Genomic DNA, 11,131 nt, shown 5'->3' on the forward strand with positions numbered 1-11,131 from the left:
TTCGCTCTGATCTGTGGTTTTACGAATCTAAGTTGGAGTTGTCTTGATAACTCCGCTGAGAAAATGCTATCTATGGGGTTCAACTGGAAACTCTCCCAGGACTTTGCCAGGTTCCAGGAACGGCGACATTTTCTGCCCCACCCCTCAACACCCAAGACCACACTTTGCAGAATGCAAATCCCGGTGACAACCTCCTAATGCTGGTCTGCCCCCGGGACCCTCTTTCAGATGGTTACTGACGCTCTCTGTTTTCGGATTGGCTGGTTTGACAACGATGGGCGGGACGCGGCCCTGCACAGGTGTCCACCCTCCAGCGCGCGGAGCGAGTGGTGTTGGGTCCGGATTAAAGCCGGGGTCTGGGCTGGCCTAGCGCGCCGCCCCAGGCGGAGTCGCCACTAAGAGCCGCGGCCTGCAGGGGCGGGGAGTCCCGGGCACTCGGGATTGGTGTGTCGCGAGCCGCCTCCCGTCGTGCACCGGGGCACCATCCACTCACCCGGAAGGAGAAGCCGAGACCGGCTATATGGTGGGGTTCTGGCGGTGTCGCTGTGGGGAGTGGGTGCTGCTCTCAGGTGAGGAGGTGTGGGCGGGGCCGCGGGGAGTGGGTGCTGCTCTGAGGTGAAGGCTGCGGACCTTAGCTTCCGTAGTGGCGCTTGGGGTAGGGACTTCGCTTGACATCCTAAAGGGTGTCTCGCCTCCCGGGATAAAGGCGGGTGCTTGCTCGGGATCCAATGAAGGAAACCTGGCTTTTCCATTTATTTTTAAAGGAACATAAAGCGTCTTTCCTCCTTACTCTCCAAGCTTAATAGGCAAAGGAGAAGGACCATGTGGCCCTGTGCTCCTAGTTCGTTAAGAATGGAGGGGGAGTGGCCGGAGTAAGAGAGTTTGGGGACATTTATCCAAACGGCAAGGACTAGGGGTAATGACAGGTATTTTACAGTGACACAGGAGGCTCTTGCGCTAGATTGTGGCCGTCTTTGTGACTTACCTTCCAAGTGGAAGGAATGGCAAGTTACAGAGGGGCAAAAGGATGGAGCAGAGCTGCTTGGTTGGGAACACACAGAGCTTGGGCAGACAGGGGAGCTTCCTCTACCACCTGTGGGTATTTGGGAAGGAGAGGTTTTTGAGTTGCCATCTGGCACCAAGGGCTCAAGAAGTAAGAAGGGATGGGAATCTTGGTGGCTCAATATACTTTTATTACCTGATTTGTTTCTTAAGCTATCTCTTGAAGTTTAAATGGGAGCAAAAATAGTGAAGCTAGAGCCTTGAATTGTTATGACATTGGAAAGCTTCACAGGGAATCTGCTTTGTAAAAAGCAAAAAACTGGGTTCTCCCTGGAGATACTGGTGGAGAAAGTAAACTCCAGATGTGATTTAAAGGGCCCAGGAAATGGAGTTAGTGCTGAGTTGCATAAATAGCTGAGGGGATCACTGACTCTGTCCTTATTTGGATGACACACAGATCCATCTTTCAGGTCACTGAGCCAAAGTTAAGAACTTCCTTCTTTCCTTCCAGAGAACTAAGCTTCATTTCCTCTGAGGAGTGGCATCTATGGGGAGGAAGCTAATGGAGAATAGTTGCTAGAAGTTACTACTTGGAGTCTAGGTTTTTGTATTTGTTCCAGTGTTTTTAAGGAAACTTACAACTGAAACTTTCTTAGTGCCCTTTAAATAAATTTAGATTTAAGTATACAGCATCTTGGGGGTTCTAGGATTTTTTTTTTTAAAGCCAATTTATAGCTATTTGTTTCTCAATGGTTTTAGGCCCAAAGAAAAGGAGAGGAACTTGCACATGGAGATGATGCAGAGCCCTAGGCAAACTCTTCTTGAGCCCAAGAAAGTGATGACCATTTAGTTACTAAACTATGGTCCTGAATTTGGCAAACCTTTCAAGGCACAAGAGATGTGTGAGCTCCACTGAATTTGTGGATGACTGTGATTTCCTTGGCATCATTTCTCCTCCTGTCGTTACTTTTGTGAAAAGACACTTCAGAATCTTTTAACTCTGCTCCTGTGCTGGCAATTTACCAAATGCCTAAAAAAAGAAGAGAAAAAAAATTTTTTTTTTTTTTTAAATCTGAGGTGGTTAATTGTTCACAGTGAGTTGAGTTGACCTGCTCTTTTTTAGTTACAGCCATTTGACTGCTTACATCCAGGATTTTATACATTGATTGTCATGGCACTGGAATTTCCTACCTTTCAATGGTGACTGCATCAAATGAAAAATCAGATTGTTAACAAGAACACTGTTTAAGATGATATTGCAATCATAAAACCTTTGGTTTGCTCGACAGTGTACCCCAATTTTGTCATATACTGTGCAGCTTTGTCTCTGAGTACAGCATGTGTGGAGAGAACTTCTGGTATACTAGAAAGAAATGGAAAAGCTGTTTGCTAATTTTGTAGTGTAAACAAGTTCCCCTTCTCTTGAAATGTTAGCTTTGTGTTAGCAAAACAAAATAGAAGGAAACTCATTACACAGTCTTCTAATGGTAAGGCAGAACTAATAAGGGAATGCGTTTAAAATTAATTGTGGGACTAAAAATGAGTAGGTGTGAATGGCCATGGGGGGAGGAAAGGGAGATCTTAGAGATAGTCTTGTTTCCCCAGGGGCCAGCCCGGATCATTTGTTGGCAGTACATATTGGCTGAAGTCAGGTTTCATTTCAAGGTAAATTGGAAAGGGAAATTAAATCTTATTGTTCCGCTCTTAAGAGAGAAGAAGCGGGTGGAGGTGGCAGCCAGAGTGGATGCTGCTGGAGCGGTTCTAGGAGTAACAAGATTAGTGCTGTATTTTAACAGAAGGTGACATCATGGGCCCTTTGGGCTTGAGTAACCCTGTGCTGCAACCTTCACGGTCCTCTTGTCGGAGTGGGTGATGTCTTTGCACATGTAAACTATCACACTGGGGGAAATCAGCGGCTTAGGCTTTAATGAATCTTTACAAAGGAGCGGAAAACATCCTGAGTCAACCTCTACAGCTGTGGGCTTGTGGGCAGAGGTACAAACCGAATGGAATGTCCTGCGAGGAAATGATTAGAAACACTGGCTTGGGTTCCAGAGAATGGATTAGATAAGGGAAGATCACAACTGAGCAACCCACTCAGGTGTTCCTGGTGCTCTCTACGATTTACTTCTGGGGAGGTAAAACTGCTTTACTATGTGGTTATTAGCAAGACAAAGAGACTTAGGAGCATTGATGTTTTGGGGCGTTTGGCTGTCCATAAACAGCCGGTAGGGGGCGATGTTAGGCTCACTTGTAAAGCTGTGTTGTGTGTGCCCACAAGACACTGCTTTGCCTACGGTGTTCACGCAGAAAGGTTTTACACTCGAACCTGCCTGTTCTGGCTGCCTGAGGTGAACGTTGCGTAGACTTGAACGTGCTTTAGCTAGAGGTGGCCTGGTTAAGGGTCTTGGCTTTGGTCTGAGAAGGGAGGCAAGTCCCCCAGGGCTTGTAGCTTGTCAATGAGTTAATGTGGGGGAATTTTTTTGCTTCCTCTTAAGTTTTACAAAAGAACAAAAAAAAAGTTGTCTGGGTTTCCCCAGTGGGGTCTATTAAAATTTTTCAGAATTTTTAAGAATAGAAGCATACTAACCATGATTGTCTTTTGACATTTGTCCCTCATCAGATGTGTTCTTCCAATGGGCTTTTGGTGTAGGATGTTGGAGAACCAAGAGCAGGAGGTAAGCATGTGGTCTCCACAAAATAGGTGGGTAAAAGTTTGAGGGGATTTGGGAGAAGATGCAAATCATTGCTCGGTGGTGTACTTCTGACAGTAATATCTTGGTGGTTCTGATGAGCTCAGAGTAAAGCCAGGAGAAGGAAATGAGTAGCAGTGGCATTATTGGAAAATGGTTCCAGTTTGACTAGTTTTTCCATTTCTTAGAATGTAAGCCTCGTGAAGGCAAGGATTTTTGTCTCTTGTTCATATACTATCCACCCAGTGCCTTAGAACAGTATTTGAAACAAATAAATATTTGTTGAATTCAATGAATAAGTGAACAAATGAATGAAAGTTGGTGCTGTCTGGTTGAAAAATCTGGCAACCTGTGATAAAGCTGCTTTACTATGTGACTGAGCTGAAGCTGAAGGAGCGTTTCTTACCTCTAGGAGGTGATCACTGTGCGTGTTCAGGACCCCCGTGTGCAGAATGAGGGCTCCTGGAATTCTTATGTGGATTATAAGATATTCCTCCATGTAAGTGCATCAAAATTCTGTACTGAGATCAACACTTTCTAGGGCTGAGGGATAGTTCTGAGGCAGAACCTGTTTGTGAATGTTTTTTACAGGCCTGAGACAGACAAAGAGGGAGGTGAGGAGAGAGAGCTTGGGGTATGCCTGAGAGTTGCTTGCAGGCTGCTTGGTGGCACCTTGCTCTAGTTGGAGCCCCTGATCAGGACTTTGGCCTAGTGGCTTAGATCCTCAGTTAGAGTGATGATGGGGAGTTCATGTGAACTTGGTCCTTTTCTGCTAAACCCTTTTCACATGCTTCCTCTTGTAGACCAACAGCAAGGCCTTTACTGCCAAGACATCCTGTGTGCGTCGCCGCTACCGTGAGTTTGTGTGGCTGAGAAAGCAGCTACAGAGAAATGCTGGTTTAGTGTGAGTCTGCTCTTGTTTCTGTCTTGGTCTGAGACGGGCTTTTTAGGTGCTTATTTGGTAATTAGAATTTACAATGAGGAAAACTTGGCAACATGCCAGGCACTAAGGAAACTGAGAAACATGTTCCTAAATTGTGTTTTCAAATCAGTAAGAAAAGTAAAGAGAGTTTTTATTTCTAGTATTTTGACCTAACAATGTCATAGAAATATCAAAAAACATTTTTTTATATATGTGTATTGGTCTAGGGCTCGACAGATGTACTGCTAGCATTTAAATGTACTTATCACTAGTTATCAGAACCATTTTAGCACCTGAACTTATTTGACAGGTGGTTATCCTGTCTACTTGACATGTAAAAATAGTGGTTTTTCTTTTCTTTTTTCGTGCAGAGACCTTTTTCCAGAGACACAATAGACTGAGAGCCTTAGGAAAAGAGTATTGTACCTCACTTGTACCTCCCTCCCTCCCCGCAATAAGTCCTAAAACTGGAGACAATTTAGAACAGTGATTCTACTGCAGGATGGTCACTGGATGCTCTGGTGCTGGATGGCCTGTTGATGACCTAGCCAGTTAGTTACCATGTGGGACTGATGAGGCCATTGTCATGGGTCAGGCCCCCATAAACCAGTTAAAACTTCCCCTGACAGGTGTTGCCTCCCTAGCCTGGCCATTGGTTTTAAAAGTATGTGCTGCACCTCATAGGAGAGGCTAAGGAGTTTTAAAGAGTTTGTGGATGACTTGCTGCAACTCAGCTATTTTTAGAAAATTCCAAACTTGTGACTTTTTGGGTCTGGCATAGGTAGTCTTAATTTACCCACAAGGACCCTGCATTCTCCATGTCCAAGTTTTTTCCTTTTTAAAATAATAACTGATGGTGGGAGTAGGTTTTGTAAACAATGTAGTATAGCAGCACGGAGTTTTGGAGTCATAGACTTGGTTCAAATACCAGCTCTGCTGCTTACTATCTCTGTGGCACTGGGAAATTTACTTCTTTGATTCTATTTCCTTACTACTAAAATGGGGACACTAATATCTTTCTCACAGGTTTTTGGGAGGATTCATGAAATAAGGTTTGTAAAACACTTAGCTTAGTGCCTGACACATGGCATGCAGTCAGTCAGTGTTAGCCACCCCGCCACCGTATTAAAAGATATTTGAATTGACCTGTGCCTCTTTTTAGGGGATTTCCTTGATCAGGGGCTGAAATGACTGTCTTGGATATTACACTTATCTTGGGTGTTACATTATGTGACTCCTACAGGCCTGTACCTGAACTTCCTGGGAAGTCAACCTTCTTTGGCAGCTCAGATGAGTTCATTGAGAAGCGACGACAAGGTCTGCAGCACTTCCTCGAAAAGTGAGTGGACATGGCAGGCCAGCACTTGCCTCCTAAGGTGGGGACAGGGAGCAGGGAATGTGCCAGTCAGGATGGCCCATTGAATATACAGGTGCATTTAGGGTAGATGCCTTTTTTTTTACCCTCATGCTCACTCAAGCCAGAGCTCTTCAGTGGATGGGGTTGGGAGAGCAAATCCTCAGGGTGTTGCTCTGTGTTGTCCTACCTGTGTTTGCTCCAGGGTCCTGCAGAGTGTTGTTCTCCTGTCAGACAGCCAGTTACACCTCTTCTTGCAAAGCCAGCTCTCAGTGCCTGAGATAGAAGCCTGTGTCCAGGGCCGAAGCCCCATGACCGTTTCTGATGCCATTCTTCGCTACGCTATGTCCAACTGTGGCTGGGTCCAGGAAGAGAGGCAGGGTTCTTCTCACTCGGCTAAAGGAGACCAGCCTAAGAGGTAATTGAAGTTCTCTTTTTTAAGACACTAGGGACAAGGAATACTGTTACCTGGGCCAGTGAGGTGTCCATTTGATAGAGAAATTAAAGTCACAGTGTTGGCAGCCTTTCAGAAGAGGTCTCGTTCTTGCGCATGGTCCTCTCATCCCATGCACAAGGGTTGGGTTTGTGTTAACCCATGTCTGGGTAGCGGGCTCTCCTATTGAAACCTGGGAAGAAAGAAGAAAAGGCTTTTTTATTCTGTCCTTTATCCCCTCTTTTAAAAAATTAAGATATAATTCACATCCCATAAAATTCACCCTTATAGTGTACAATTCAGGAGTTTTTAGTTTTTTTCACAAAGCTGTGCAACCATCAGTCACCACAGTCAATTTTAGAACATTTTTATCACCCCAAAATGAACCTTGTGCCCATTGGCATGACTCCCCATTTTCCCCAACCCCCAGCCCCTGGCAACCAGTAATCTACTTTCTGTGTCTGGATTTGCCTCTTCTGGACATTTCACACAGATGGGGCATGAGATACATGGTCTTTGGGACCTGGCTTCTTTTACTTTGTTTTCAAGGTTCATCCACGTCGTAGTGTGTGTCAGTACTTAATTCCCTTTTATGGCTGAATAACAATCCATTTGTATGGGTATAGCACCTTTTTGTTTGTCTGTTCACTTGTGTTTATCCATGCATTTTTATCTGTTCCTTCTTTTCCCTTTCCCACTCTTTCAGTTGCTGCTTTCTTCCAAGATCAAGCAGGAGGAGCTCTCCGTCACCTCCTCCTGAGGAAGAAAAGGACCATTTTGAGGTGTGGGCTCCCGTTGTTGACTCTGAGGCTCCTTCTTTGGAAAGCACCTCTTCTTGCAAAGCCAGCTCTCAGTGCCTGAGATAGAAGCCTGTGTCCAGGGCCGAAGCCCCATGACCGTTTCTGATGCCATTCTTCGCTACGCTATGTCCAACTGTGGCTGGGTCCAGGAAGAGAGGCAGGGTTCTTCTCACTCGGCTAAAGGAGACCAGCCTAAGAGGTAATTGAAGTTCTCTTTTTTAAGACACTAGGGACAAGGAATACTGTTACCTGGGCCAGTGAGGTGTCCATTTGATAGAGAAATTAAAGTCACAGTGTTGGCAGCCTTTCAGAAGAGGTCTCGTTCTTGTGCATGGTCCTCTCATCCCATGCACAAGGGTTGGGTTTGTGTTAACCCATGTCTGGGTAGCGGGCTCTCCTATTGAAACCTGGGAAGAAAGAAGAAAAGGCTTTTTTATTCTGTCCTTTATCCCCTCTTTTAAAAAATTAAGATATAATTCACATCCCATAAAATTCACCCTTATAGTGTACAATTCAGGAGTTTTTAGTTTTTTTCACAAAGCTGTGCAACCATCAGTCACCACAGTCAATTTTAGAACATTTTTATCACCCCAAAATGAACCTTGTGCCCATTGGCATGACTCCCCATTTTCCCCAACCCCCAGCCCCTGGCAACCAGTAATCTACTTTCTGTGTCTGGATTTGCCTCTTCTGGACATTTCACACAGATGGGGCATGAGATACATGGTCTTTGGGACCTGGCTTCTTTTACTTTGTTTTCAAGGTTCATCCACGTCGTAGTGTGTGTCAGTACTTAATTCCCTTTTATGGCTGAATAACAATCCATTTGTATGGGTATAGCATCTTTTTGTTTGTCTGTTCACTTGTGTTTATCCATGCATTTTTATCTGTTCCTTCTTTTCCCTTTCCCACTCTTTCAGTTGCTGCTTTCTTCCAAGATCAAGCAGGAGGAGCTCTCCGTCACCTCCTCCTGAGGAAGAAAAGGACCATTTTGAGGTGTGGGCTCCCGTTGTTGACTCTGAGGCTCCTTCTTTGGAAAGCCCCGCTCTCCCACCCCCTACCTCACCCTCATGCTGTGATTCTGCAAGACCTGATGAGGGACCCTCTGCTCCTCAGCCTGTGAGGAGAGCCGAAGGAGGGGACCATGCTGTGCCTTTGGATCCTGGACAGTTAGAAACAGTTTTGGAAAAGTGAGCTCTGGTCCGAGCTCTGGGTTCTGCTCCGAGGTGGATGGAGAAGATGCAGGCAAGGAATCTTACTTGGGTGGGATTGGGCACAGGGCAAGTGTTGGAGAGGTTGGACTGCTAAGTGTCGAACTTCTGCTTGGGTTGGTTGTACAGAGGTCGGTCACAAATCCTCAAGCTTCCTCCACAGGAGTAAACACTGTGTGGATGTTTATAAGTTAAGCAGAAGGCCCAGGGGCTGTTGTTGGTTTTGAACAGAATCCTGTGTTTACTATCTTGGGAGCTGAGTTTCTTTAGACGTTTGTTAATGGGCCCAGGAGCACTGCCTCAGGTGACTGGTTTTGGAGACCTGTAAGTGGCGGCTTTTAAGCTGCTGCATTGAATATTGTCCCAAGAAAAATGCTTATGTAGCTGTATTCCCACTGGCTCTGTTTTTGCTGCAGGCACTGGAGCATTTTGTTTCCAGGAGGCTGGCCCCTTCTCTACCTCCTTGCATGGACAGGGTGGTGAATATTTATTCTCTCACCTCCTTGCTTTTCCTCCACTCATTCCAATGGACGGAGAGGTGCTGTGACTCCTGTTGCTGGGGTTCCCTGCATATCCCAAGACTTCAGCCTGGCTTTGTGGAGCCCGAGACCAATAAAATAGCTCATGGCCAGCCGTGAAAGAGAAGAGGTCGTTTGCAGACAGTGGAAAGTTAACAGCTTGAGGAGCTTTGTTTTGGAAAAGGCTGTTCTGGGCTGTCACTGTCTTTTATGGTTATAAAGCAGAGACGTGATCATTTTTTCTGTAGGGGTATCATGGATTCTGTTTTTTTTCAAATCCTTTTCTTCTCCCTTAGTAACAGCTCCCTGCCCCTAGGGCTTCAGCCACCACAGTGTCCCTCTGCTGTGTTGCAGGGAGGCCGTATGTTCGGTCCAATGGGGTGCAAGGGCTTTGTTTCTGCCTGGAGAGAGGACTCTGGGGATGGAGATGAGGAACAACACGCCTTCCTTCAGACAATGAGGCATTCTGCCCTCCTGCTGCCATAATTCCTCTCCGCTGAGAGCCGGAGCCTGTAGGAGATGAGTGCTGCCAGCATTCTGCATTGCTCTGCACTTAGGTTTGTGTGTGGTTCTTCTTCTTGCCCTCTCCTCCCTCCTCTGACCATCCCACCCTGTCTGTGGGCTCTTTTACTACCAGCCTATGCTGTGGGACTGTCATGGCATTTAGTTCGGAGTTGAGGGGTTTTGGCCTGAAATAAAATTCAACTATTTAAGACTGTTGTTGCAATTTGTGTCTAACAAGCTGTAGCAGAAACGGAGGGAGTGAGGGCTGGCAGTAGTTACTTTCATAAATCATGAATTTATCAGCGTGGAAATAATGGTTCAAAACTGTGCACTGCAGTTCTCCTGCATTGTGTGGTGCAGCTCAAGTTCACCACTGGAAAAAGGATTATCTTCCAAAGAGCCAGGATCTACCTCTTTGCACAGTTACGGGCATGAACCTTGTTAGGTGTAATTTACCTGCTGCTGCTTTCATCCTCGCAGCCTGTCTAAGGTGCCAGGTGCTGAAAGAGAAATAAAGTTTGTCAACAGGCAGATGCAAAGCCCTGGCTGGGACTCATCCTTCTTTCCTGCCCGCCTCCCCTGAGTCCCTCCTTTATATGATGCAGCAGAGCAAGACGAGGATGGAAAGCCTACAGAGGCAAATCCAAAATGTCAAAAGAAGTTCATTTAAAAGGGGGAAAAAACTCCATATACAACCCTCACAAAAACCCGACAGATGCTAAGCTAATGGCATCCGCTCTGCCGATTGGTAGGGATGACTCATGAATATTAATGAGTCCAATGCTCCAAATGGTGCAGCTGTGAACCCAGCTGTGCCTGAAGCTCTCTGATCTCGAAACTTCCAGACAGGAGCCGGAGGTGGTCTGTGTCAATTCCCTACTCAGCCAAAAAACAGCAAGCTGGGTTGGCCTTCTTCTGTTCGTTCCTTTTCTTGCTGGAGTTAGTGCTCAGAAGCTAGTTCTGCCAGCAGGGTAGGCTGCTGGGACAGCAGGAGCCATTCAAAGACAGGGATGCGATTTTTCTGACTCTCAGCTTTTTTAATGATCCATTAACAGCAGTGCATATAATAGCACCTCAGTTAATGTAAAGCCAGGTACCATTCTCCTCACCATCTTATACAGAGTTGCGTATAGGCCATGGAAGGAAATGTCCTAAGAAAGGAAGGCATTTTCTAATATTATTGGCTTAGAGTTAGCAGAAAAATGGCAAGGATGGATTTCCCTCTCCATCCAGGCAGCACCATTTGCGTCTCTCATGTGTTCTGTTTCAGTGTGTACTAAGGGCTAGCTGCCATGGCTGATGACCTCCGTGAGTGGCCTGAGCTGTTCTGTAGAATGAAAGTATTTTTTTTGTTGTTAGAACTTAAGTTTGAGGTAGTTTCTGTACCTGATTTAGTGACCTTTCTTTCAACAACTACTTCCATGGCCCAAGTCTAGTCATCTGTTAGACAGGATAAGTGATCCCAAGCTCGTGGGTTTCATTTTATTTAGTGAAAGGAAATGTGCATATGTGTGTTTGTGGGTAGAGGGGGTGGTGGATTTTGTATGAAAATCATAAATTTCATATGCATCATTTTATTTGACCTCAGTGTCCAGTGAGGAGGGCAGGGCAAATATTACTCTCATATATGCAGGAAACTCGGGTAAGCATGTTTTTTTTAAAAAAATTTTTAGATGGTGGTAGAATATGAGAAG

At 45.6% G+C, this 11,131-nt stretch overlaps 1 protein-coding gene and 1 pseudogene across 4 annotated transcripts; one reads left to right on the forward strand and one right to left on the reverse strand.

Annotated features, from left to right (window-relative positions):
- LOC102885639 overlaps positions 1-2,888 on the reverse strand; it is a 3,901-nt pseudogene extending 1,013 nt beyond the window's left edge.
- On the forward strand, positions 453-9,646 carry SNX11 (sorting nexin 11). 4 transcript variants are annotated; one of them, XR_001518071.2, is made up of 9 exons: positions 453-569; positions 3,626-3,680; positions 4,108-4,194; positions 4,499-4,599; positions 5,861-5,956; positions 6,177-6,389; positions 7,111-7,213; positions 8,228-8,449; positions 9,288-9,646. XR_001518071.2 is itself a non-coding variant. In XM_015599384.2 (9 exons), exons 3-9 carry the CDS (start codon positions 3,639-3,641, stop codon positions 8,396-8,398), a joined length of 813 nt encoding a protein of 270 aa, XP_015454870.1. In that variant the 5' UTR covers positions 472-569; positions 2,608-2,667; positions 3,626-3,638; the 3' UTR covers positions 8,399-9,646. The 4 variants fall into 4 exon arrangements, 3 of the variants coding, with proteins under 3 accessions (XP_015454869.1, XP_006924814.1, XP_015454870.1); XM_015599384.2 differs by adding an exon at positions 2,608-2,667 and having other exon boundaries at positions 472-569; positions 8,228-9,646; XM_015599383.2 differs by having other exon boundaries at positions 8,228-9,646.
- The last annotated feature ends 1,485 nt before the right edge of the window (positions 9,647-11,131 follow it).

This window comes from Pteropus alecto, unplaced genomic scaffold, assembly GCF_000325575.1.
Source record: "Pteropus alecto unplaced genomic scaffold, ASM32557v1 scaffold98, whole genome shotgun sequence".
Lineage (NCBI taxonomy): Eukaryota > Metazoa > Chordata > Mammalia > Chiroptera > Pteropodidae > Pteropus > Pteropus alecto.

Bases quoted from the DNA above. Each gene is read 5' to 3' on its own strand.
- SNX11 (XM_015599383.2), top strand. From the start codon at position 3,639: ATGGGCTTTTGGTGTAGGATGTTGGAGAACCAAGAGCAGGAG. The intron at 4,600-5,860 runs GTGAGTCTGCTC...TGACTCCTACAG, and splicing joins CAGAGAAATGCTGGTTTAGT to GCCTGTACCTGAACTTCCTG. The intron at 7,214-8,227 runs GCTCCTTCTTTG...GTTGACTCTGAG, and splicing joins CTCCCGTTGTTGACTCTGAG to GCTCCTTCTTTGGAAAGCCC.